This window comes from Anser brachyrhynchus (genome assembly GCF_964034855.1).
Source record: "Anser brachyrhynchus genome assembly, chromosome: 10".
Lineage (NCBI taxonomy): Eukaryota > Metazoa > Chordata > Aves > Anseriformes > Anatidae > Anser > Anser brachyrhynchus.
In genome coordinates, this window is record NC_137705.1 from 1135443 (window position 1) to 1162833 (window position 27391).

General features: G+C 43.7%; 1 protein-coding gene across 9 annotated transcripts in view; it reads right to left on the minus strand.

The window, feature by feature from the left end:
* Nucleotides 1-348: 348 nt before the first annotated feature.
* The window catches only part of GRM7 (glutamate metabotropic receptor 7), a 271411-nt gene continuing 244368 nt past the window's right edge, over nucleotides 349-27391 (minus strand). For 3 of the 9 annotated variants that reach the window (XM_080605577.1, XM_080605583.1, XM_080605585.1), the window contains one exon: nucleotides 4662-5821. In XM_080605577.1, the coding sequence (XP_080461703.1) occupies nucleotides 5772-5821 (50 nt within the window). In that variant the 3' untranslated portion in view covers nucleotides 4662-5771. Of the gene's footprint in view, nucleotides 4120-4661; nucleotides 5822-6130; nucleotides 7299-12912; nucleotides 13018-13043; nucleotides 26653-27391 lie in introns of those variants that run through there. The other 6 variants (XM_080605575.1, XM_080605587.1, XR_013955340.1 and 3 more) reach the window with 6 other exon arrangements.

The following is a 27391-nucleotide window of genomic DNA, read 5'->3' on the forward strand; positions in this document are numbered from 1 at the left end:
ATGGGGAGGGGGCAGAGGAGTCAGAGCTATAATAGGCTGATGACTACATATTTCTCAACAACAGCATATTAATAATTGAAAATGAATTTTCAATTTTTTTCTTGGTCCTAATGACCAAGAGAGGATTAAAGGCATTGGCATATGCTGCACATGGGCTCTTCTGCTAAGCAGTGCAAAATACAGCCTAGCCCTTCCAAGTTTCCAGCAGCAGTTGGAAGGGAAAGCCAGTACTGTTTTTATTTCATACAGGGACTATTTTTATTTTTGTACATTATATACAGCCAAGTATACTACAAGCACAAAAAAAAAAAAATAAAAAAAAAACACTGGGGGAAAAAAATGAAGTTGAGATCATTCTTAAGGGAAAAAAGTGAGAGTTCTCAGGCAGTAAAATTCTCCTTAAAAATAAAGCAGTTACTTAAAATAAAACTGTTTCTGAAAATAAATGCCTGATAAAAATACAAAGCTCAATGGCTATATTGAGACAGTGAAAAAGAAATAAATAGAAATATTGGAAAATAAGGGCACTGCCATGCACATGCTAACAGCGCTCGTTAAGGCAACGCGATCGCGCTTCCTGCTGGAGCTCGCTGATTTACCAGTCGCGGTACAGGGCAACCCCAGTGGTGCGGGCGGCATGGCTTCCTGCTCCTGCGGGCACCCCAAAAAATGCTGGGCTGTAAATACTGGGCATGCAGCAAATGGGACCTTTCTGAAAAACGCTGACCCAGGCTCAAAGCAAGCACCCCCAAAATGCGGTGCATGGGTGCAGGGGCTGTGCAGGGGCAGCAGTGCAGCAAGGAAACCTCCTGGGGTGAAGGTGAAGAACTGACAGAAACAGGCCCCCAGGGCATGGCCTGAATTCAACCGGCCTCAAGCTTTTATAATGTCATGCACACAGCCGCCCTCAGCATAGCCAAAATCCATCTTTTTGAAGCAGTTTTGGAAGGGCCGGGTACACTGTGGGCTGATGGTGGAATCCTGACTCCGGGGGAGGCAAAGGCAAGATGCCCGCCCAGCTGGGTGAGGCAGCGTCTCACCCCTCGCCTTTATTAATCTGTTATAAATAATATTAATTACACGTGTAGCACAAAGAGCAATTATAAAAACATTTTGCTAAGCATCTTATCAAAAAGACTGTTTACTGAAAAACACTCAACTGTATCAAAGCCTTTACAAAAAGCTCTTAGAAATTAATAAAAATGTTTGATTAGTACTTTCATGGATGCACAGACTCTGTATATGGAAGCATTATAGTGCATTTAATTATATATAAAGGCAATTAATGTCACAAATAAAGACTAGGCTCTGACTCAGCCTAAATAATTGTCATTATCTATCATATAGCATGTCCAGAAAACTTAACTCTGCAATGGTATTTATGAACAATAAACTTGGCATTAACATACTAATACAGTTTGGGTTGGATTCAGTCTAAATAATAAATGTCAAGAGAAGAACCCACTCCCGTTCTTCGGGATTGTTTTTTAATGTAATCACAGAGGCTTTTTTCACAGTATGTTCATCACGACGTAAGTGAAAAATGTATTCCCTTGGGCGTTTGCTCTCTATTGCATGCCGGAGGCTGTGTGTGCACACGTGCAGATAATCTGCTGCGCCCCACAGCACCAGCAGTGCTGCGGGGTGTTCTCCCCGGCCCTGGTGGCTGCAGCTCTACCGGGTGTGCTCTTGTGCACTTAACTTATGATTGCCTTGAGTGTTCGTCTGTCTGTCTCCTTTATAGCCATGGAAGAGCTAGCTTTATTTAGTTCTACACATTTCTTGTTGCGTGCTCTAACATAAGCTCATGGCTTTTGTGGTGGGAAAATCCCACAAGCTTTCCTTGTCTAAACTGAGTCCTTCTTACTCAGGGAATGGCACGTCATCAACAGCTATCATTTACATGCCAGAATACGTGATGCTACACATGCATATTTTCAGTTCACAGCTACAGGACAAAAAACCAGTATTGATACAAATGTGCAGGGAATTGTTAATAAGATGAAGCTATGAAAACAAAGGTAACGCTGCACTGCTGGTAAGTACAGTTGATTGTAAAATAAAGGACTCTAAATGGAGCTAAGGGCTCAGTTTTGGTTTGAAAATGTGTGGGTGTAATAGCATGGTGTAGCTTCTAAGATAAAAAAAAAAAAGATCAACGTTCTGCAATGTAACATCTTCACCGCATCAAAGCTGCTAGAACAGTGCCTCTGCTACTCACCTCTGTGACTCACTTCAGCGTTTTAATATATAGTGGTGGAGAGGGAGTGGTGACTCAAAAACTTAATAATGTATTTATATTATTAAACACCAATACTCATCCATAAATATGTTAATAAAAGCATAACTTTATATAGATAATAAATTATATGTATTTATGTATGCAACACATATAGTTATCTATATATGAAGGTACATACACACACACATATATAGCTTTTAATGTACTTCACTATATAGTTAGGTATAGCAGAGATGTATGAATACAGGTCTGCTTTCCTGAATTCTACACGCTGTGCATGGAGAAACTGGTCAGACGCTGCACTTCCAGTTGTCCCAGCAGGGAAGCTGTACCCACAGGAGCTGGCCTGCACTGGCTTCAGCAGAAAGCTGCTTGTAGAAGACACTGGTGAATGACACTGATCAAAGCGAGCACATTCCGTGTAGTACTTTGACATATGAAAATATTTCCAGACTTTTCATTCCTCCTTGATTTACTTACGTTTTCAGGCAGTGATCAGGCTAGAAAGCTTTTCAGGCTGGATAAATCATTTAAGACTGACTGTGTTAACGTAAAGTAAATGATAGAGAACTTTGATGCAGGGTCTGTGCATGTTCAAAGGAAATGCTGCGCCAACTGCAGTAAGATGTATAAAACATCAGCCAGCTCACCTTTAGCGAACAATGCAGCTCATGAACTAGAGGCTTTGGGCTGCCACAGTCACTTTGTGCGTGCCTGTGTGTGTGCACCTGCGTGACACCCATACCTGGGTATAAATAAAATAAGCAGGAAAATGAAATGCTCAGATTTTAGTTGCTGTTGGATCTAATGCAACATCACCTGGGTGAACAAATTAAAAAGGAATCCACAGCACTTCATCTCAACAGCACCATTTCCTCCATCTCCTCCCCATGACCCCCCCCACTCCAAAAAAGGAAAAACAAAAAAAAACAAACCTTTTTTTTCCCATTCAGAAAAAAATAAAAAAAAGGTCTTAGTTTGAGCAAGAATCACTGTTTGATAGCAACATACTTATTTTAGCTGGATGCTGTCCTTGTGATTATGGACAGCACAGAGAAAATGGATAATGTTGCAGAGCCTCTCTGTCTTCATTATTTGTTGGGCTGATAATTCATTTCTTGCTAACAAAGCCTTTACTTGAGCAGAATTTAATCTTTTGTCTGCTGTAATTCATTATTATATCTATGAATATTAAAACAACCACAAGAAGGCCTTACCAGGATCTATCCAGCCCACATGCTTATACGCATGAAGAGTCAATCAAGGTCTGACACAGAGGTCTTCATCACTATGCACTGTGGCCCATCCTGCAGCTGTCAAAGTCTCTTTTGATGCTGATTAACTTCATCAGTGTAATTGATCAAGTTGTCTAGAGAAAATGGGAGGCTAAATACTTTCCAAAGTAATCGTCACATTGCACCCAAAATACTGTTACTATGCTGAAGGCAGCGTGCAGGTGCTGTGCTGCAATTTGAATGAGTTTCCTCTCACCTCTTGTCTAAATCCTTTCCCTTTTTTCCCCCAGCTCACTCAACAATTGCCTGGTAGATTGACTTTCAGTAGCTGTTGATTTAACTGCTTTTTAGTGGCTGTTGAAAATAATATCCTTCAAAGTCATAAAGAAGACTCAACAGTGGAAGGGAGCTTCAGAGACCAAGAAACACAGACAGGAGGACTTTCTCTGCGTGACTAAACATTAGTTTCTGGGGTTTGTTCTGGATCCTAGTGCTTAAAAATGCATTTTATTTTTTCTCCCTGAAAGGAGCTTACCATACCTACCACATTTGCTGAAATCTCTCATTGAGAACAAAGTTGAACACTTTGGGTTAGCATGCTGTCTCTGCTCTTGAAAGGGTCCGTAATACATCTGTGCAGCTCTGTGATATAATAACAACAATAATAATAATGATACATGGTCTCAGAGGTAACAGAAGCACTTCCTGCACTATCCCTGTTGCCAGAGCCACATTCATTTTGGCTTTCCCCACTTCTGTGTTCCTCCATTCTGCCCCTGCACACCAGTTTCAGCTCATGCCCCCCATCCGATGTGATGGGGCCGAAGAGTGACTGAGCCCTTTCATTCAGACTCATCAGGGCTGCGCTGGCGGAGACGTGAGGAGAAAAGCATGCACAGATTACATTTTGAGAAGCTGCCTGTGCTGTGGATGGCTTCAGTTTTGAGGCCCAGCCTGGCACACGTTAAACAGGACTTCTTTCAGCAGCTGTGGTTCAGGTCTTACTGAGGAGCAGCTCCCCCAGCTCCTTCCAGAATCACGCTGGGCACAGAGCCCGAGGGCCTCTCCGTCGGGCGTTGGGCTTTCCTTGTCTGACACCACCATGAAATAAACTGTAGTCACAAGGGGGAAGGGGGAGGGAACAACTGAAAAAATATATTTATTGGAGTAAATAAAAAAAAGTTAACCAAAACCCTTTATTGATACATTCTTGGATAATATCACAGGATCGAGAGAATGGAAAGGAAGGGAGGAGTTTGCGGCAAAGATCGGTTTCACTAAATTGGCACATAAGCAGCAAGATTAACGAAATTACTTATTACAAACAGTATAAAACATACATGCTTTTGTAAGTCCTTATCACACTGGTCAATCATGGTGGGGCATCAACAAAGAAAAAAACTTCAAGACATGTAAAAGCCATATTCTTTCTTCCAAATATCATAAGAATTATTGAAATTATTGCAAAATAGTCATATACCTTAAATAAAATAACAAAATAGAACACAAATACAAATATCAAACATAAATTATTAACATGTACCATAAAATACATTACTGGCATGCATTCCAAATATCAAGACCTGTACTAAAACTCAGCAAAAATCCTGTCTGCTTCCTCTGCAGCCCATCGAAGTTGTGAAGGGGGCGGGTGTGGGGGGGTGGGGGCTAACTTCGCCAGCACAGTTTTTGGTCTTTAAATTCTTTTGTTTGTTTCATTAAAAAAAATAACGTATATGGATTGCAGTGATACAGTAGCAATCATACAAGTCATGTACATAGGTCTTTTAAATCCTTAGATTTTTAATTTTTTTAATGTTCTAAGTCTGAGAGAACAGGGCCTCAATGAAACTGTGCATTCAAAAAACAAACAGTGAACTCGGAACGACATGGATGGCCATATGCAAAAAATCCTCACAAACTGTACAGAAAGTTCAAAAACTTGCAGTCTGGAAGTACATATAAAGACAGAATTAGCCCCTGTGAGTCCTCGCAGCCGCACGCGGTCCCCCGGGGAGCCGCTCCTCCCGCGTGGCAGGCGGCGCGTGGGCACGGCGGCTCCCGCGGACGGAGCAGGGCCAGGGCCAGGCCAGGGCCAGGGCCCACGGCAGCGCCCGCGCCCCACTGAGCCGAGGGCGACGCGGGGCCTTCACGGAGCGGCCGTGGGGAGCGTGGCTCCTCGCGTGTGGCCTGGCCTCCGCCGCCCGGCGCGGGCGCCCCGCGGCCAGGAGGAGGCCTGTGCCCGCGGCGGGTGGAAGTCCTCCTCCGTCCTCCGCGCCACGTGGCTGAGCGGGCTAGATAACCAGGTTGTTATAACTGACGTACTTCTTTTTTGCAGCAGGGCCTGAAAGAAAACCGGCAGACGGTCACCAAAGCAGTCGGCAGAGAGACGCTTTGAAGGGGCTTCTCGCTGGTCCTTCGTTTGGGCAGGCAGCCCCGAGGAAAGCCACCTGAGATAGCACGGGACTGGGCGGCAGCTGTGCTGCGTTGGTGGCGTTAGCAGCGAGCCCGTGTCTCTTTGCACGGCCGTGCTCACTGACGTGAGTCCGGGCAGGCTGCTGCTACGGCACCTGAAGGGCTGTCTCGCTATCACTACCAGCAGAACTACCCAGAGACTGATTTTTTTATGCTCTCGCAGTTTGTTTGGCTTCACTGCTCTGACACCATAACTAGATGCCATTATAAATTTTTTTGGAAAGAATAGTGACATTCTCTCCAGCTTCTTATATCTCCTGGACTAAGTTTGGTTTTCCCATGGGGAAAAAAAAAATCTCTTATTCAGGATTTACGACTTCTGAGATTTTTACCATGTGGGGATCAAGGTATCTGCTTTCCTAATTATGACCTTCAATTCAAATCTGTTTGCAAACATAAACTAGTCAGTAACTACTTCATGAATGATGCTCCACTTTGCTGTCAGTAAAAATGGAAAATATTTACAGCTAAATACAAAGCACAATATTGTGCAATACCTTGGCAACACTGACAGTTTAGGGACCATGATAACATGTTCTGCATCAGGCATGTTAACAAAAATGTCACTATTTATATGTAAATTCTGTAATGAGGATGTAACTACATGTACTGGGCCTATGGCATTTTACATTGAACTGTGTTCCAGTGAATACAGAGAAGGTCTTTCTCTACTCACTCACTGCTCTAAAAAAAACATGTGTATGAAGTATGCATGCTCTTGCTGGAAAGATTAAAATCCAATATTCTGACTAAATGAGTTATCGTGAGACCAGTTTATACTCTGGATATTCTCAAAAAGTTAGAATTACCAATCATTGCTGTTATTATCAACTATTCTTATTCAGCATTTGTGTTTTCTTTTTTTTAGAGCAACTTTGAGTCAACAAAATTCATTAATGTGAATGATCAACTATGCACAGAGTAACTGAATATATAAACAAACCTGAGCCTCAGAGCATCCCCTGATACACATCTGGAAGATAAGTAAGAGAAAGGGATGCGGCTGATTTTCTGGGACTGCTGAAAACATTTCGCTTTTTTCTGCCTTGGCCACTGCCCTTGCCAAGCGAAGAGGTGGGACCAGCCCTTCAGAGCATCCTGACTGCCTCAGACACCAGACACACCCCCCTTTGCTACTCAAAGTCGGGGCCTTTTTGCCCTTGGCGTGTCTTACAGTCAGAAGCATTATTAATCAGACACCACCATTAATTTTTCAGGTGGCATGCTTTTCAGAAATACTTACTTCAATAAGGATAGGCTCTCCACCAACAGTACAGAATATTTTGAGATTATTATGAATGAAGGTGCAGTCAAATGTATATATTTTTCACAGTGTTCACTATCTTCTTTATAGAAAAAGAAAAAAAGCATTTTTACTTCTAGGTATTTTCAAGATTGTCATTAAAGAACCTCCTGTTCTAAAGAACCTACTTTAACAGTATTATTCTCAAACCCCATTTATCTGTTGTACCATGTTCTACACAGGAATTAGTGCTGTGTGTTCAATCAAGGTCTGATCCTGCAAAATGCTGATCTTCTTCATTTCCCTTTAACTTCTCTGGGGCATGAAGGTACTCAACACATGGGAAGATAAAACTCATTATTCTGCAAGACTAGACCACAAATATCCAATAAACTGTGGTATACTATCAAATGCTGAAGTGAGGTAAAATGCAGTGGAAAAAAAATGTATAACCAGGAAATGGGTTGCAAAGTAATTACATGTATTATTTTGTGATCTACTTCAGCTTTATTCATTACACGCTCCAATTTCAAATAGCAGCAGAGTTCCTATATTAAGGAAAGGGATTTTGATACTCTCCATTGCTGGTTCATATAACGTCACCCCCTCTAATGCTTACAGGGCTTTCACTTCACTCAGCAAACCTGAAATTTTGCCAGATGAGTTTTCTCACAAATTCTACCACAGCCTCTCATTCCTCATTTTCAATATGACAATGAACCACCAGTGCCAAGTGAATTCAACTAAGCAATATTTTTGATAGTGTACACTTCTGTAACTTCCCCGTGAAAAGATGGGCTCCACGTATCCCAGCTCCAGACAATAAAATTATCTCTGGCACTTCTCTGTTTCAACAGAAAAATGTAGTTGACAAAAGTATCATCCATAATTCAGATAACGTGATCAATAGAAGCTTCATGGTTATTTTCGGAGAGGAAAGACATTTTTCCCTGTTTCTTGAGACTGCTAGGCTAGAGGAGATCACATCTCTCATTACATAGCTGGTACATTTCCAAGCTCTGCTCCTGCATTAACTCCAGTATCTTGAAGCTTAGTTGAAGTGTGCCTTCTAGACAAGCTCCAGTCTTGATATGAAGACTTCAGTAACAGTCTACCTCAACTGAGTCTCTATGGAGTGTCAGATATTCATTATTATTGGGCAATTAGCACCAGGTACGGATTTGATTTTTCTCAAAGAAATTAATTTACATGAAAACGGGGAATGCTAACGAAACATCAGCATCACCAGAATTCACCATGCTTTAATCCACGATACATGAGCATTCCCTGTTCTTTAAATAGAAAATAGATACAGATCTCATACACTGTGTTGTTGTTAAGCGTTAATAGATGATGACTTTCCAACAGTGAAAACAGATTGTCTTCTTGCACGTAACATATACATGGTAATTAATATACATATAATTATGTCAACATCAGCTGGCCACTGACTTAGATGTATTGGAGGTGAGCCAATAGCTGTGGCATGCAGAATGCACAATGCTGCACCGTGCCTTCTGTACAGATACACATATCAGCTGCATCCCCATTTCCTGACACCAATGTCATTGCGTACAAGAAAGCAACAACCGACACTTGCACTTGAGCGAGTTGTCCTCTTAGTTACGCACTGTACTTTTTCCTCTTCTCCATGAACAGAGCCCCACTCTCCTCACGTGCAAGCACCCAGTTCAGGATGCCCTCATGCAGCCTGCAGCCACACAACCCAGCAAGAAGGATGTGTTCACACTTACTCTAAATTACGGAAATGAGCCTGTGTATTGCCACATGGAAATATCAGCATTTCTTTAAAACACAAGAATTTATTAAAACTCTTCCCTTTTGAACTATTATCTGACCTGCCTGACAGGTGGTGGGGGCAGTGATAGTGTAGACCTGTCCCCTGCCAGAAGTGGATAACAGGATTTGAAGTAACTGCATTGCCTGTGCCAACAACATATTAAAAACAAATACACAGAAGTGAAAATCCTCTTTGGATATATAAGTTTCATCACTTGACTGGTTTTCATTATCTTGAGCACAGGCCACAAAGAAAGAAGCTCCCACAGCATCCAAAAGCAAGGCAGATCTGTCAATACTTGCTCAGAGTGAGATTTAATCACTTTCACTTCAATTTTATGCACATTTGTTACCTCTGCCAAGCTTAAAGAGAAAAGATTTACAGTGCAGAAGATGAATTTTATTACAGCCTACAGGCATCTCAAGCTATCAATGGTATGAAGCATGGCCTTGGTACTTCCAGCACTGAACAAGAGCTGACATCATGATGGCTGTGAACCTGGATCTTCTGCTCTGATTTCCTTTGTAGTTGCTGTGGCATATCATGCTTACCTCACCTTTTTTTTCTTCTTCTTTATTTTTTTTTTTTCCCTTGGAAAGCTGTATCATCCATGCCAGGTAAAGCTGTGGCTCATTATTAGACTCCACTTCTGGTACATTTAAAGGGGAAATAGATACTCGTGGCTCCCTGTGGCTCTGTGCTGAAAGACAGAGCTAGCCGCATGTTCTGCTGCCTTTAACCAGGGAATACATGAGAAGGAATTGAAAGCAACAAACCTAAATATTTTTACATGCTTTTCCAAAACCCGACAAAATTTAAATTTAATATCTAAATGTAAATAAACCCTTACATCACATTTTCATATCTCTTCTGTTGTGCTCCCTACCATATACTCTATTGGCAACTTATCTACTATACAGATGCCTACACTTGTATAAAAAATACTTCACTGCCTGTGTTGGGAGTAGTTGCTTGTCTCCGAAATGCAGCTCGAACTGCCTGACTTTTATGCAGATCAGCACACAGAACCTCATGTTTTAATAATAGAATACGAATATATTAAATTACAAATATAACATTAGTAAAAAAGTGTGTTCCTCCATAATTGCATTACAGCCTTCTCTTCTCATAAATTATATCATATTTAGCTGTCATATTTCCTTGTCACTCTCAGCAAAGCAGCAACAATTAGCGATTCGACGCCGAACGCAACCATAAATAGCAGCGTTGTTTGAGTCGCCAAGAGGTTTGTCAGCAGATCACGAATTACAACAGGGAGCGAGAAGTTGCTAAAGAGATTGTTTCTTTTTCCTGATTACTAATTTATCCGGCACACAAATGGCCTGATGGCAACCTGGTGACAAGTTCACAGACAACGACAGCCGCTCTGTCGCTTTCTGCTGCAGCACTGGCGGCTGGTCCTCACCCGAACGCCGAAGGAGCGATACCTCAGTGCCACACGGTGCTGCCGGCTCCCTGGCCCTCCAGCTCCTGACAGCAGACACACAATCCATCCCCACGCCCAGGCCCTGTATTTGACATGCCACCTGGAGGACAGGGTCCTGCTCAGAGGATAAATGCTGTGGGAATGGGTCCTTTCTACTCGTGTAATTTTATCCTCCACCTGTTCTTCCCAGCTCCCGCAGTGTAGTGTGGAATGTGCCTCTGTTAAGTATGTAGCAAAACATTGCGGTACCCAAAGCACTCAGCTGAGCTTATGAATAATTTTCAGTTCTGCTTAAAAGCCTTGCTGAACTGCAATATACCTGGCAGCAGCACATTAAGAAGAATGGATGTTAAGGTCGATTTTTATTCATTTTCTAATATGTGCAGAGCATATTCTGATGAGCATGGCCCTCCAGATTCCCCATGTAGGATAACTGGATTGATTTTATTTAGGAATTTCTGAAGTGCCTGGTGGAGGGAAAACCAGAACAGGCCAGAGTGAAGGTTGAAAAAGCATGTTATGCAGAACTCCATAAAGAGGGGCAAGGACTGCTTAGAGAGTAAATGCACTTTGGAAATTAATAGAAAAACAATTATGAAATAGAACGGTATATAGTCGTCACATATCTGTTTAGCTACTCTTGTGACACGCTGTGCATTATGGCATGTATTACTAATATATGACTTGTAATCTCCACAAAATGCTAGAAAATCAAAGCCAGAATGAAAGTGGGTGGTGTCAGTTGTATTTTAAGTTTGCCTTTTCCTTACGTTTTTTAATGTTTCAAAATTAATATGATTTTATCTCTCTGCTTAGCTCTTGGAAATTGGTTTTCTTTGTCGTTTTAGGCAGTATTGAGAGCGATCTCACCGTTAAATTCTGAGAGCCATAAGGGCAATACCTGCCTGGAAACGCTGCGGCAGATTCCTGCAGGCAGCAGTGCAGCCCCCTCTTCCCAGCAACACGAAACCCAAGGCCAGGACAAGGGTATGCTCCCACGGGTGTTACCCAAGAGAACTCAAAGCGCTTGGAAATCCCACTTTGTCACTGCCTCTTTGGGAGAAACATAAACACTTGTTTTCCAGACACCTCAGTTCTGTTAGGTACCGTACATGGTAACACTGCTGACTTTTTACTTGCCGTGTGCAATTGCCGTGCCCTCTCGCATGCTCTGCCCATCAGGAATTTCAGCTAAAGAATGCTCAGGAAATGCGAGCTTAGATTTTAGTGACGGATGTTCTGCATGTTACAGCAGCAGCAAAAATACACGGAGTGAGAGCGAGCGAGCGAGAGGCCTGAGGCTGGCTAATTCAGTAGCAGAGCAGGAATCTCTGAGCAGTATAATTAGTTCATTAAATGCCATCAAAGATTGCTCAGGAGGACAGAGAGGAGCACGGGGAGAGCTCATGGCCCCAGGACAGTACGGCGAGGGCTGGAGAACACCGCTCCAGCAGGAAGCAAGCCCAAGTTCTCATTTCAGTTTCACAAGCTCCAAACCCAAATGTGTTTTTTAAGTGTGACCGTCAGTACATTTTGTGTGAATTGGTATCCAAGGCACAAGACCCTAAATTGTCACTGCAAATAGGATCAAATTAAGCAGCCGCAGACACGGAGCATAAAACTGAGAAGGAACTGAAATGGCATAAGAGGAAAAAGGGGCCGAGTTGCTTAGCAACCCTCACCTCTTCTTGTGGATTTGTGAGTCCAGAAACAGCGGCACCGTCGACAGTTGTTGCTGGTAATGTAGGGGAGCGTTTCCACACCGCCGTATGATGAGGTCGGGTGGGTGCTGCAGTGGTAAGGAGCACAAGACGGTGCCAGGCGAGGACGAGCCCCGACGTGACACGGTGAATGCCCCCGGGGTGGCGGGATAGCAGCTCCGTCATGAGTCTGCCCCGAGCCGGGAGCACAGGAGGCCTGAGGCTGTGTCACTGGCACTTCCCATTTGTGGGCCTAAACCCACGGCAGCTCACGTGGTGAGGTTAGTCCACTCGAGAGAAAAGCCATTCCTGGAGGTACCCCACCACGTTTGTGTATCTCTGTTCTCGTCTATGGGTGAGGGAGTTCAATGTACGATGTCGCTTTCCACAGTGACTATATTTTCTAAATTTATTTCAGCAGCGTGCTGGAGCAGCCAGCTTCCTGGATGGAAGTGACACTGCTGTCCGCAGGGATGACAAAGCCAGCTTTCAGCCTGTTGGAGTGCCAGCAACTCTCCAGGCTCCCCACACCACTGCGCTGAGGCTGTTTTCCCATCAGAGATGTCAGAAGCCCTCTGCGAGCCTAAGGTCTTAGGTATGACGTGATCAGACTGAGCTCGGCCAGTTTGGCATAGGCACTAGTGTGTAAGTGAAGTTACGCAACTGGCCTGCAGTTTGATTAAAGCAATGCTGCGTTAATTACAGGCACGCTTGTCTAAGTTGTAGCTGTGCTCTAACGGAGCAGCCCTGTACATGCTGTGTGCCTGTCCCGTCTTGGCCCTGTCCCTGTGCAGGTGGTGGCACAGAGGTGGCACACCGTGCCCAGCAAGCCCCTTCTCTGGAGGTGGGAGGCACGCACAGCCACGTAGCTTAACTGCAGGGAAAAAACAACAACAACAACAAAGAGAAAAAAAAGGGGGGTGGGGGGGGGGAGGGAGTGGAGACCTGTTGCAAGGAGAAAAAAATAATTTTAAAAGCTGCTGCTTGTCTGGAATACCAGTAAGCCAGACCTCGCTCCCAGCAGCTTTTCCCCAGCCCGGCTTTTACTTTCCTACTGCTGACAGCCCCCTTCCCACCCACCTGCCGGGGCAACCTCAGCAGTCAGCTGCAAACCCGCAGAACCAAAGGCGAGCACAGTGAGCACGGCGGAGCTGACCTGCAGCACACATTTGCCATTTCCCTTGGTGGCCGGGCCGAGCGGCTCCAGCATCCCCCCCAGACTAGGGACCCCCACGGCCGCTGCAGCCGTGAGGAGCCCGCAGCTCCCAGCGGCCAGGGACAAGGGGTTCCTCCCCCTGCTGCCGCGAGTCTTGTGGCTTTGAAGGCAGCCATTCATCTAAGATCCTTCTGCGCAGATAACATTTAAATCCACTTATACGCTGAAGTGATGTTTGCCTGGGCAGCTTGAGTCACCAGCAATGAGCCCCAGCCCTGGGGGAGCTGGTGCCACCTTCCCTGCGCTCAGCCGATCGGCAGCCCTGGAGGAGCTGCTCCTCCTGGGGCCTGATCTTTTTTAAGAACTTAGAGATTTTTTCAGCGCTAATCTCTTCTCAAGGTTTATTCGTTTGAACTGAAGTGCTGTAGGTTGCCAGGCGATTACCACCAAAACAATAAAATGCACCAGGTATTAGGAATAGCCGTAAAAGTCTGCCGAAGGTAATTTGAATATTTCCTTCAGATGTTCTTTGAGAGATGAGTTTTGCTATCAAACAATTGCCAGTGCCATTATGGGATCTGTTTTGACTTTGCTGAGGTACATTAGATTGGCTAAAGTATTCAAAGGATAGTGCTGGAAGACGCTTGCAAAATGCAGCTTGAAAAATTGCCTGTATCAGCCATGGCTGCGCACCTCTCCACGGAGGAGTCAGGGCTGTCTGCAGTAGGTTTGGCATGCAGAGGAGGTGTTCCTGCTGCTTAACATAGAATATGTTATCTGTGAGATTCCTGCTAGCAGGGAGGAAGAAAACACATTTATGTAGTCAGGAAGATGAAAGTATTGCTTTTTTTTTTTTTCCTTGTATATTTATATAAAGCAAACAGCTTGTGAAAAAAAAAAAAAAGTACACAAAAACCATGAAAAAAACATGGAATAAGGTTCCTGAAGCAAAATTCTTCAAATTAAGGATAGCTGTTTTGTGAATATAAATAATAAAAAAGTCCTGCAGATTTTAACAGGAAAAAAAAAAAAAACAACCAAACAAGGTTCATTAGTTAAATGTAGAACAAATAATTTGACTAGCTTTAAAAAATTAAAAATATATATTCAGATATTTCTTTGCAGTTTTCACAGTATAACTGTCCTCTCATTTTCAGCTTCTATACATTTAAAAACTTTGCAACAAAATGCAATTACCTTTGTAGAACCTGATTTGCTGCACAGGCTGCACCAAACTGCCATGCAAGGAGCGGGCAAATCCACACCAGGCACCACTCTCGCTGCCAGCTTGTGGGAAGTGGTCTGACCGCATTCCTCTGACTATGCACCAAAATGGACAATGGATATGAAGAACGGTACCACCTCTACTTGGGAAGCAAAAGCAACCTGGTGGCAGTAGCTTTTTTAAGTATCCCACCACTGTAATTCACCTGTCGCTGCGAGGAAGAAGTGCTAGCATGGAATTCAGTGCTGCAGAGAGCACCTGGTGGGATGGTAAGTGGTGAAGAAAATCCTAACGCTGCTGAGATCATCGCGCATTAGGTTGGACCATACAGGCAAATTTTATCTAGTGGAACCACATACCGTAGTACTTAAGGTTAGAAGTCTTATGAGATACCACAAAAAGGTCAAACACCTCAAAAGGAAAAACAACAACAAAAAAACACTCAAAAAACCAAACCAACCCAATGAACCAACCAACCAACCAACCAACAAAACACCAAACAAGCCTCCCCCATATGCCTACACACAAGACTCAGAAAGACAAGGCCAGCTTCTCTACTGGCTCAGCTCTACAAGCTCAAACAAGGTGATTAGAAACCAGATGTCCAGCCAGGTTTCACCACTGAATACCGCTCCAGTGCCTTGCTTCCAATCTGCAAAATAGTGATAATGTTTATAAGCTCCTACCTCAGAAGGAAATCATAAGGTGAACGCTAATGCCCAGAAATCTTGAATAAAATGATTAATGTCATCAGAGCACAATCAAAAATAATAGCCCGAGCAATCTTGCACTTCAGCGCTGTTTTACATACATTTGATAACCTGGATTCACCTGGTTCACTTCCGTTGCTTTCAGAATGCAATTAAAAATGAAACAATCACTTCAAATTATTAGAATAATTATGCTTATGCAAGTGCATGCAAATGTAATATACAGAGTAGGGCTGGGTAAATGCTGCATACGGATTTCTATCTAAGGAGTGTTCACACATCCCTCGCTTTACACAAACATATTTCACATCTAAATTTGTCATATTCTAACCAGGGCTACATTTTTGCTTTAAGGCTTTCTTCTTATTAGTCCTTTTAGAAATGGATATTTACCCTGTCTATTATATAGCCCCTAGGCAAACTCAGCCTGCATCGCTAGTGAAGTGAATTATATAGCTACACTTGAAGTGAGCCTTGTACCCAGGGGATTGGCAAAATATCGCACCGAGTAGTGCCAGGGCCATAAGTAACAATTACAAATATCCAGTATAATGGATTCTTTTAACTAGGATTGCTTTGAAGTTCCCAGAAGGATTTACTAGGAAGTAAAGGTGTGACCTTGCCAGTTCCCCAGAGCACATTGGGATTTGAAGAGGGCTTTTCTTTAAACAAAAGTCCATTTTAGCTTATAAGGATTTCAAGTAGTAGCTGCTACCAGAGGCGTAGGATTTTAATTCATCATTTTTTTACGATGCACTTTTTGTGAGGACTGAGAATGTATCCGAAAGGAAGAATAATAAACGCAGTTCTTGGGTGAGATAATGGCACAGCGATAGAAAATCATCTCAGGTCAAAGTGGCAACTACGTGACATTTTTATAGCTTAAGATAGTTTGTTAGGGTTTGAGTAGATAAAATGTTTGCTTTGTTGTTCTGCAGATGTATTAGATTGAGACCAATGGACTGTTGAATTTTTTCTGGATAGGGATGAGAAAACTCTAAGCTCAGCCAATGCAGAGAAAGCAATTGTATTAGACAGATGCTTGCCTCACAGTACAGAGCTGGGAAATTCTGACTTCATTTCCAGTCAGTAGAATAATACTCATTAATTTCAGTGAAGCAGGCTTTACCACAGTGAGTCCCAGAAAAGATGGGATGCTTTTCATACTGATCACCTTAAAACCCACAAAAAGATGTAAAGATTAGTCGACAAAGTCAGTATGCACCATTGCACTCGGCACTCTCCTCCTGAACAAAAGAAAAGAACGGATTGCTTATGTGAAAGTTGGGCACGTTTTCATGCAGTGCACTAGATTCATGATGAAACCTCTCACGCCCCCCACTTCTCTAGCACAAGGGGAAGGAAATACAGGTGTACATGGCTTTGCCTAATGACACGGGGTTACCATTACGCTTCTCTAACTTTGCCCTGTGGACAGCAAACGTAAGCTGACATTGTAAAGACAAGTAAGGAAGCAATCCTGCAGAATGTAGCACAAAACACACACCGTCCGTGTTTAAAACAGCTTAGTGGTGATCTCCTCTCCCAGGCTCCAACTCTGCGGACCAGCGTGGCTCGGCACTCTGCAGCTGGAACCCTGCTCCTGCGTGAGTGGAGGGCAAAGCACCTGCTGATCTCAGCAGAGTCGGGATTGCTTGCAGTAAAAGTTTACAGTACAGTATAAAATTACTGGGCAAAGTTATTGGCTTCCGACAGTGTTTCTGTATCATTTTTCCACTTGGACACGGGGAGCGCTTTTGTGTTTCTTGTGCTTTTCTGCATCCAGACATGCAACCCATGGCCCTTTTCCCCTGCCAGCAGCCAAACCATCACCAGCATCTAAGGGGCCAGATGCCATTCCTGGTCAACACACATCACTGAAGAACGCTACCGAAACACCATGGCCTCTCGTGGGAGACATGCATATGGTAAAGGCAAAACTGAGAGTCAGGGGAAATTTACTCCTCTGAAGAATATTATAAAGGTATGTTACCAAATCAGTTCTAAAAATAGGCCATAAATGAGATATGTGATACATGTTCCCCCTTTGCAACGGCAAGATAATATCATAATTTATGAATATTTACCAACGGAAGGCATAGTTCTCTGGAAACACACACAAAAGCACATCATTTATTTCTCTGCTTCTGAACTGTTTATGCTGATAACTGTCAGAGTCAATAAACTCCTTTTGTTAAGCTGGAAAGATGATCTAAACTACCTGCAGTGACAGACACTGCTTTCCGTCTCCTCAGGACTGTGCTAAGAGATAATTTTTATCAGCCACACCTTTGACTACTTTGCAAGATATTACGGAGGTAGGTGCCTTCAGAGACAGATTCAGAGGCTGCTGTCAATGTTAATTTTCCCATCTGAGCCATTACAGGAAAACATGACTTTGCCTCAAAGAACAGAAGCAGACATAACATTTATGGCCTGCAAAAGCATCGTGTTTTTGCCTGAAAGATGCCTGTAAGACTGCGATTTTGAGTCAGGTAATAAGATTGCAATAGAAGAGGATTAGTTTTATCCTCCTAAATGAAAGCCAAAATCAACAAAGTATTGTACCGCTGAAGAACATCAATCCTAAGTGTGTGTGGCGGCATCTGTCTCCTATCTCCCACCGGTTCTGCTTTGCAGATAAAAACTTCTGGGTTAGGTGAGGTCTGAAAGTGCCTGCCGCACCGGGCACTGGGATCAAAGAACAAACAGCAGAAAGCCTTATCGGGGCTTCCAGCAAATGAAAGATTGCAGAGAGGCTTAAAGAAGACCTCGCAGGAAGAACAGTCATGGCTCGCTGGAGCATTTATGCACTTAGGTGGGAGATGCAGCAAAGGGATCAGGTGAGGGAGCAGAACCCCCCGATCCGCACAGATAGGGCAACGGGGAGCCAGCAGCGAGCTGATTCCCGGGGCAGCACACCGCCCACGTCTGCAGCAGTTCACTGCTGGCAGCAGTGCCACAGCCCCAGCACACAGCTAGAAAAGAGCACAGCAGCTTAGGAAACGTGTTTCCAAATCTTTGTGAGGTTGTGGCAAGGAAGAAACAAAACCAATTCATATTACTCCTTAATTGGAACCGACAGTACAGCAAACATACCAATTTAAACTCCATGTAAAACGCTTCAGTTTGAATATTGTTGACTGGAAAGATAACAAATGGTAGCAAATTATTTTCACCTGCTTAAAACAAAGTAATTAATAGTACTTTGGTTATCTTACCTGGAAAGCCAGGCTCTGCTGAGAGCTGTTAAAGCCAAGTGTGAAAACAGTTTGCATGAAAAATAATTAGAGCTATGACCTGAGTGATCCTCTAAAACATCCCGAAGGAGGCCTGAAGTCAGTGCTGTAAGAAACGATTCCTCCCTACCTCCTTCTGCTTGACTTTGCCCTACCTGGCTCCTAAATGCACCCTGTCCCCGTGCCCTTCTCTGCTGCTGCCGCCCCCTGCCCTGTGCACAGCACCCGTGGGCCCTGCAGCCTCCCCCCCCCGACCCTGGGCAGAAGCGAAGCTTTGCCCTCTCCATCACTCCTCCTGGAATCCCCGCAGGAATTATTCCCTTCGCTCCAGCTGCTGAGGACCACGTCCTCCTGCCCAGAAAGAGCATTTCTGATACTTGCTTCAGCAGCGCTCCTCTTCAGTCAGCCCCTGTCTTGGCAACACCCCAGCACCTCTCCATAGAAATCCCCATTTTTTGACCCAAGCAGGTATACGAACAAAGACATTGTTATAAAAGTGACTACGCAAATAATCATTTGCTTTCGTACACCCACATCCAGTAAATACAGCTCTACATGTCTAGCTAGTTTATCCATTCAGTGATCAAAGAACTGAAAATATTTCTGTACTTATTCATTATACATAATAAAAATCAAGAAAAACAGAATGCAGCTGCCAAACAACAGGAATATAGAATTGAACAAGAATCCCATATTCAGTAATGGGTTTCATACATAATCAAAGGTGTTTTCCATTTAATCTCTTAATGACTTACAAACAATTCATTATTTGGCTTTTCCAGGTTTTCCTACCAGCGCGTTCTCCTCCAAGCAGCTCCCTCAGCACAGCGGGCGTTCCCTTCTGTAGTGCCCAAACCAGAGAGCTCGCCGGGACCTGGGCTCACTCAAAGCAGTCCATCTCCACTGAGCAGCTACGGCACTTACAGAGTCAAATCCTGATTCACATTTCTCAAAACCTGGAAATGCATACTATTTTTTTTAAATGGAAAAATGAAAATGAGATGACACCTGGAGAGAAAAGTTTTGCAGAATTTGGATTTTGGCTGGAGTCGCTCTCCCCGTCACCGAACTGCCCACCGGTGCCATAACTCACACTCCCGAGCAAACGTAACCCTGCACCCGATGTGTGTGACAGCAAAATCTGGCAGCGGGGAGAAAAATGACATGGCGCTGAAGATTCTTAAGCTGAAACTATCCCAGGCCATGAATGACAAGGTTACACTGAATATAACCTCGCTGCGTTAGAGGAACAGGTCACAGTTTTATTTGAAACAGCACTAAGTATCACACTTATTGCTCCATTTGCTCTTCCAAGGAAGCACAGCTACCGAAGAGACTGAACGAGCACATCAGCAACTGGTGGGTAACTGGATTTGGGACCAGAGAGGAGGCTTACGGAGCTCCCGCCCCTAATGCTACGGGCACGATGAAGGCTGTACAAATGGGAACGTGCAGTACAAGGGCTGTGGGCCATTTCTGGCAAGAGCCAGCGCCAGGGGGGTGGCACTGCCCTGCTTCCCCAAAGGAGATGAAACTTATAGGAGAAAGTCCAAAAGGCAGGGGTGGCTGCTCAAGGGTCAAGAAAGATCAATAGGGACGCTCTTACTACTAGACATTGGTACACATGTAAAAAAGACGTTTTAGACAGTATTCCCCTAATGCTTTAGGATTTGGCACACCAGCTCAAAACAGACAAATAATACCATGTTAAACTAAGGGTCTCTTGGCATTAAAAAAGATGCATGGCCTTTGAATGCTTTCACAGAGTACACGTGTGTGTGTGCGTCTGTTGGTCTGCCTAGGTGTTCAGGAGATGCTTGCACTGGAAAGAGGCTCCGTGCATGTGCGCAGTGATCGCCGCCTTCATCCCTCCCACGTGGGAAGCTGGAATTAGCTCAGCACCAAGCAAAGGCACAGCCATGGCACTGACGGGGTGCGCTTCCCCAGCTGGAAGGAACTGCCCTCCTTTTCTCCAGTTTTGCAATTTTGCCTGCTCCAACTCTTCGGCTAGGAGCTGCAAGTAACAAACATCTTAACAGAAAAATCAAGAATGTTCATGAAGTGCAAAGAAGCTAAATTCACTGGAAAATTTATTCATGCTGTATAACTCTGTAATACCGAGTGTCTAACAAAATTATGTTTTGAGCTGCATGGTTAAACAGCACCTTTTCGCTGCAATCAACTTTTTTTTTTTTTCAGAAAGTCTTGATTTCAAATATCTTGAAAATGTTTAACAGCTGATATTAGTAAGAGCATAGATTTAATATACAGCTCTATTCCACAGACATGATAAGCATCATGACAAGTGGTGTAACTACGGCAACTATTTTTTTCCCCCTATTTTCCAGTGAACCATAAGAACAGACGTTTCACTTGACACAGTGCCAGACTTCCCCCAGGTAAGCCTCAGCGCCCCGAGGTACCGAGCAGTAACTGAGCAGAACAGCAGACCCCAGGACTGGAGCCCCTTTCTTTTCTGTTTTGTGTCTCAGTTGTGTTTCACGGGCATTTACATGTGTTTAGACATTAACCTAGTACTCTTCCTTTTTTTGTGCTATGGCTGGAAAGCGAAAACTTGCTTATTTATTTATTTATTTATTTATTTTTCCTTCACTGTCAGACAAAGAGTTCCAAACCAACAAACTCACCCTGAACTCAAAATACCTATTTGCAGGAATAAAAGGATGTTCTCTTCTTTGATGTATCAACATGCACCGCTGGAAAGAGATGCACACATTTCCTTTCCTGAAGCTAATAAAGAGCAAAAAACAGTGGTATATTCCAGAGATGCTGGATCTGAAATTGGTGTGTATTTGCAATAAGAGAGAAACACTGAGAAAGATTCCTTATGTGCTTTTTGATTTGTTCTGCTTACTGGTCCACCACAAAACACAAACACAACCAGGCCCCTGCTGCACAAATGTATTCTCTGTTTGCTATCTGTGTCAACACAAAATAATATCTATTTTACAGCACTGTTTTGTGTCAGTGACAAATGAATGCTCAGCTGTGTCTCACACTCTTTGTACTCATGTGCTCCTTCAGTTCATCAGCACTATCATTTCCAAGCGCTACACTGAAATTTTGTATTTGTTTCTTCTTCACAAGGATAACAAAATATATTGAAGGCTTGAGTAAAATCGCCAAAGATGCACAGCTGCACGCAGGAACCTGCTTGGATAACATTATCTTTGTATTACGGAGGCAAATAAAGTGCCTGCAATGGCAGTTCCTTGACCAGAGGAACAGCAGCTATCACATGAACGTGGATAAACCGATGGGCGGGTGCTTGGTTATATTATTGGATATATATTTTGTATTCACAAATATTTATAACTAATACGAGCATCCGTGGCCATCTCAGACCCAAGGCATGAGCAGTGCCTCCATCGTGGATGACATGGTGTGAAGCAGTACAGAAAATCTGACACTGAATCAAAGTGACTGATTCCTTGCAACATAAACCAAAAAAACAACCCCTAAGGACTGTAAGTGTGGTCATCGTTCTTTTTTTCCACAGGGAATATGAGAAAGCGTGCTGCTCACATCAGATAGGCTTGTGGGGACTTTTGTTGACTGAACTTCACTACCACATATGTTCAGTCCTGTTACTTCAGCGACAGCTATGAATAGACCTCCTCTTATACCTGAGGGGAAAACAATTTAAGTCACTCATTTAATACAGGTTTTGCACCTAACCTTATCATCTGTATAGATTTCATCACAAATGTAAGTCACTCACTTCCAAACCAGATGTTAGATGTCCTCAAAATAATTCATATCACTGTCCTTCACTCCCCGCAGTCTGTGACAGCTGCCGTGGTGCTGATGGCTGCAAACCATTTCACAGGAACAGAGGCAGGGCTGCTTCACGGATGTTTGAATTCAGCACAGAATTTTTTAAGGAGAATAAAGAGAGGAAAATATCTTGCCTTGACAAACAGGAGGATAAAACGGATATCTCCGGGAATGTGTTATTGGCTGCCATTGGCCAGAGCTGAGCATAACAATGTCTGTGAGCGAAGAAATCCCTCACTGGCATCACTGAGCTGAAGGTAACTGAATTACACCAGAGAATGGCCACCGAGCATCAAATTTAAGCTCAACCGTTGCACTTCACAGTCCATTAGAAATATTTTCTTTCCCAGAATATTGCTTCTCAAGCATTCACTGAAGGCCTTTCCTTTCAGGCCTCTCTGCATATCAAGCCTGGATATTTGAACTGCACTGAGGCCAATTAGCGGAGGCATTAAAGCAAGATGGGGAGCGCTCAGGGCCGACAGAAGGTGCGTTCCCTCGGAAATAGACTGGCAGCGTCAGACGCTGAAGGCTGCTCGTGTATATAACTGCTGATAGTAACAATAACTGATTGTAATAACCACAAATTAAAATGTCTGCAATACAGATTTATAGCACTCAAAAATCATGAATTACAAACGAGATCAAGAAAGTCTGCAAAGATTCCAAACTGGAAATTCTCAAATTTAGTTTCCTTACTATCTCAGAAGCCACAGCAGAGTGCAAAGCCTGGCATACACTTAGCTGTTCTCTCCTAAAATCTCTTCCCCAGCTACTTCCAGTTAAACTACCCCCACTTTCCTCTGCAGTAGCCAGACAACGTAGTGCACCTGTGCTAGTAAGTCTTCATTGGGCTTGGAAGATTCCTTACATCTAGTCGGGTTTTGCACCTGAGGATACAAATCATGGCTGCTTTTGGGGGAACCTTTGTTATAATTGTAGTAGAAATAACTGTTAGAATGATGCACATCCTGAAAACTGCAAAATGCACTTGCAATGCTTCCCATTGCTTGGGTAGGGGAGGAAAGAAATAGGACCCCAAAATATTGCAATGTCCTAGTCTGGGGCAATTCCAGTGATTTTAGTGAAATTAAGCTGTGAATGTCAAGTCTTATTTCATTATCCTCTATCCCTTTCTTTGAGACATCTCATTAACACAGAGAAGGATGTGAGCATATGCAAGAGACTACAGCAAGCTACCATGTGAGAGCAGCATCAAGGTAGTCCTGCCAAAGTGATATTTACCCTACTCGGGAGAAGGAGATTCATTATAAATATATGGAAGGCACGAGAGCCAGAAGTCTGTCTTCTCACTGATATTACAATTTATGAATTTGACAAATTCTCCCTGAGAGGATGTAAGGACTGATAAATTAGTCAAAGGGATAACTCAGCACTATTAAGAGTTTATTAGGCAAAAAAGTGACAGCAGGTCTGTCCTTTAGATATAACAATATATGTGCAAAATTTACAGCTCACTCTTCTTCCAAATTTTCTAGGAAAAAAGATCACAGAAAAAGACAAAGAGAAAAAATAGAACAGAAGACAAATACTAACAAACTAATTAATTCTCATTTTCGTCTCAAAGACACATACCTAGCTACCTAACTTTTAATAACCAATGCACCTACAGTCATGAATAATGTATTTTAACTAGCACTGTTCAAACCTTACACTATAAGGTGATCATTTAAGTACATAAAGAATTCCATTTTTTTTCAAATGGAAACAGTCTGACATTTCCTTGCCTGTTTACAAGTCTTGTATCATAAAAGTCATGAAAGGTGTGAGACAGTCTGCAATATAATTAACTCGGAAGCATGCACCTATGTGGATGTATTAACGTGCATTACCAGAACCAGCTATCCTCAGACGTCAGAGGAGAGCAGCCCACCCCTCGCATGTTCAGACCGGCGGGGGCCTGGCACAGGCTCCATGCCGCGCCTGGAGGCTGCCAGCTCCCCGGCGTCTCGTGGCATCCGCTAGCTCCTTATGGGCATGCACAGCTTCTCCAGCAAAATATCCTGGCCATATGATAATACCAATTAAAATAAATCTCCTCAGTAACTTGAGTCCAGCTATGCTTGAAGTCAAAAAGACAAAACGTGTCTTTCCCTGACCTACCTTCAGGTCTCCTTCAAGCAACAGTTGCACCAGATTTATTTCTGAGAGGTTTTAAATGAAACCTTTAAATAACACATACAGCTCTCAGCCATTACAAAGTGCTGTGATGGCTTGAGAAATATTCACTGTGATGGGTACCCTTTGAAACTTGAAACATCATGAGAAGAGTCTAACCTTGCACTGCTGAGGAGAGTGACTGCAAAATCGCATCACTCGTGAAATGGTTGGGGAGAGAATAATTCCTGGCACGGTTTGGCTGCTGGGCAGTGGGATGCTGCCATGGATATATAAAACCTGAAGGAAAACATCAATTCAAATGGATACTGAGAGCTTGAGAAACTGCTAAAAATTATAATGCAAACTGAATGTGCAAGTGCAGACTGGGGCGGAGGGGTGGAAAAGGAGCCATGTTCAAACTTGCAAAGACAAGCTTAAGCAGAGGGGCCAACCTGTAACCCCCTCCATGTTGCAATAGCTCAGAGCATCCACCTCACCCCAAACCAGAGGAAATGGGGGAAGCCTGTGCTCTTCAAGGACTGAGCCTTCTCAGCAGGTGGGCTACAGAAAGCCAATTTTACCTGAAAAACTTGCTAATTAAGGAAGTTAATTTGTTCACACATTTTACACCTGAGCCCCTCCCTATCATTTGAAATCGTTTCCCCAGGCAGCGTTTTGCAGCCCAGGTGCCCCCCGGCAGTGGCACCTCGGTGGCCAGCCGTGGGGGTGCAGGGGGAGGCGCACAGGGTGTTTGGAAGCATCTGTGCCACACTTAGGAGAGGAGCGTGTTGTTGTTAGAAGAAATTCATGATAAATGTTTATTTTTCAGTAAGCTATTCCAGAATAAAAATAGATGCAGTGAAGACCTGTCAAAGTCTTTTGCTTATCAATTTTTGCTGCATATTCTCATTTCTTAGCGGTCTCTGCTAAATAGAAAATCTTTCAAGTGAGGTTAAACACAGAGCACTATTTTTCGGGCTGAAACCAGCAGGATTTAAAATGAAAATGACGTCTCAATCTAGAAAATAATGATTCTGTATCTCATACTTTGAGGCGGGACAAGCTACAGAGCATCCTGCGGTTCGGACACGAAGCTTCAGAGAGCTGCCAGGTCCCCAAGGTGCTGCCGGCCGGAGCGGGTGGCCCCATGCAGGGGGGGCTCACGCGGGGTACAGATGGTCAGCACCCAGCCCGGCTGAGGAGAAGCTGCGGGAGCAGACAGACAAAGGAGGAAAGGGAGCTGGTGGGGCTGCAGAGTCACACCGATGTCCCGGCTAAGATGGCTCGAGGTGCTGAAGCACTATCAGTACGATCTCGTTGCAAACAGCAACCAGAGTAACAGTGCCCAGTAACAACAATTCGACCCCAAAGCAGGGGGTGCTCTCCAGTCAGTCTCTCTTTGACTGCTTTTATAAATGCAATGGCAGACTTCAGAGCACCGAGATCCATGGGCACTGCTCTGGTCCTCCCCAGAGGAAAAAACGAGAGCCATGGTTTTCCTTTTCCTTCTTATGCCCAAATGAACCCCAACGCACCACACAGCATTTGCACCGCATAGGGAATTCCCGGAGCTGTGAGCGCGGAGGCCTGCTGCCCCTGAACTAGCATGGTCCTTGCACATCCCGCCCAGAAAGCAGCAGAGAAGAGGAGCTGTCCTGTCCTGCCAGGCCGATGCGATCCATCTGCCCGCTGTGGGCACCTCTGTGCCGGGATAAGCACCGGGCAAGGCTGCAGGAGCACGGCGCTCTGCGAGCCGGAGGGGTGAACCCAGGTCCTCCAGGTATCGCAGGCAGTGCCGTCACCGGCCTGCCTCTTCCTCCTGACCTGCAAGCACAATGCTTGGAGATGGGTCAGGAGAAGAGTGCTGCAGATATTTCTGTGGTACAAAACGTGACTGTAGTTCTGCAAAAGCATTTGATGTTTCTTCGCCTTATTCAGGTGATGGACAATTTTTTTCCCTGACCCAGATACTACGTAGAGTTTTTCAAGCCTTGTATTTTCATCAGCCTCAACAGTAAAGAATCCCTATTTGTCACTCACAGGAAACAGTTTAAAAGCATTGTAAGTACACATGTCCATGCATCACGTAGCAGAAATTGATATAGTCGAGCAGCAGTTTAAGCACTGTGCTCGTACCTACACACAAATATGTTACTAGAAAAAGAAATGTCAATTTACAACTAAGTTGATATTTTCCTGATATCATTGCTTTGCTTTTAATACAGTGTATAGTTTCTTGCTGTTTTTCTGTTTTGCATTCCTGGAAGAACAAAACAAAACATAGCGAGCAGGGCTACAGCAATCATCCCAGTGGGAGAAGAGGTGCTCACGGGTGAGGAATGGAGAGCTACACCTGATGCAGAAGAGCTCCAGAGTGGGCAAAACCATCACAAGCCCAAGTCATCCTCAACTGTTGTATTTTTCGTAGTTTTGCATCAGGAAGATTTTAAAATTTGGGCAAAGAATCTGAATAGCCAATTGCTTTTTATAGGACAAGGATAACAAACTTATTTGTGTGCCTTTGCAGATACCAGTTCCTTATGTTGTACAGCAACGTTATATTTATTTTTAGAAACATGTTAACTCCTAGTGCTTTACATTTTAAACCTTTTTTTTTAATTTTATAGAAAAAAAAGTGATTTCTCCCAAGATGTGCGATCTCTTATATAGCCCACTTATTCTACTGATCTCCTTCCCTTAGCAATTTCATCTTCATGTAGTCGCTCTTTACTCTTTCACATTACATTTGCAATAATACTTTGAGTGGCCCCTTCTCCTCTCCAACCACTTTGTTATATTTCCCTCAACACCAGTCCCTGTCAACCTTTCTGACTTCAGCCCCTGGGTAAGTCAGGTCGTTCTGATGCTCATAAAGAGCTTCACACCTTAAATAAGGCTTTCTGCCTGAGCTGTGCAAGTTAGAATAACAGGCATGATTCAAATACAATAAAAAGCAATTTGAACACTTCACAAGAACTCAAGCTGAATTGAAACTGGAG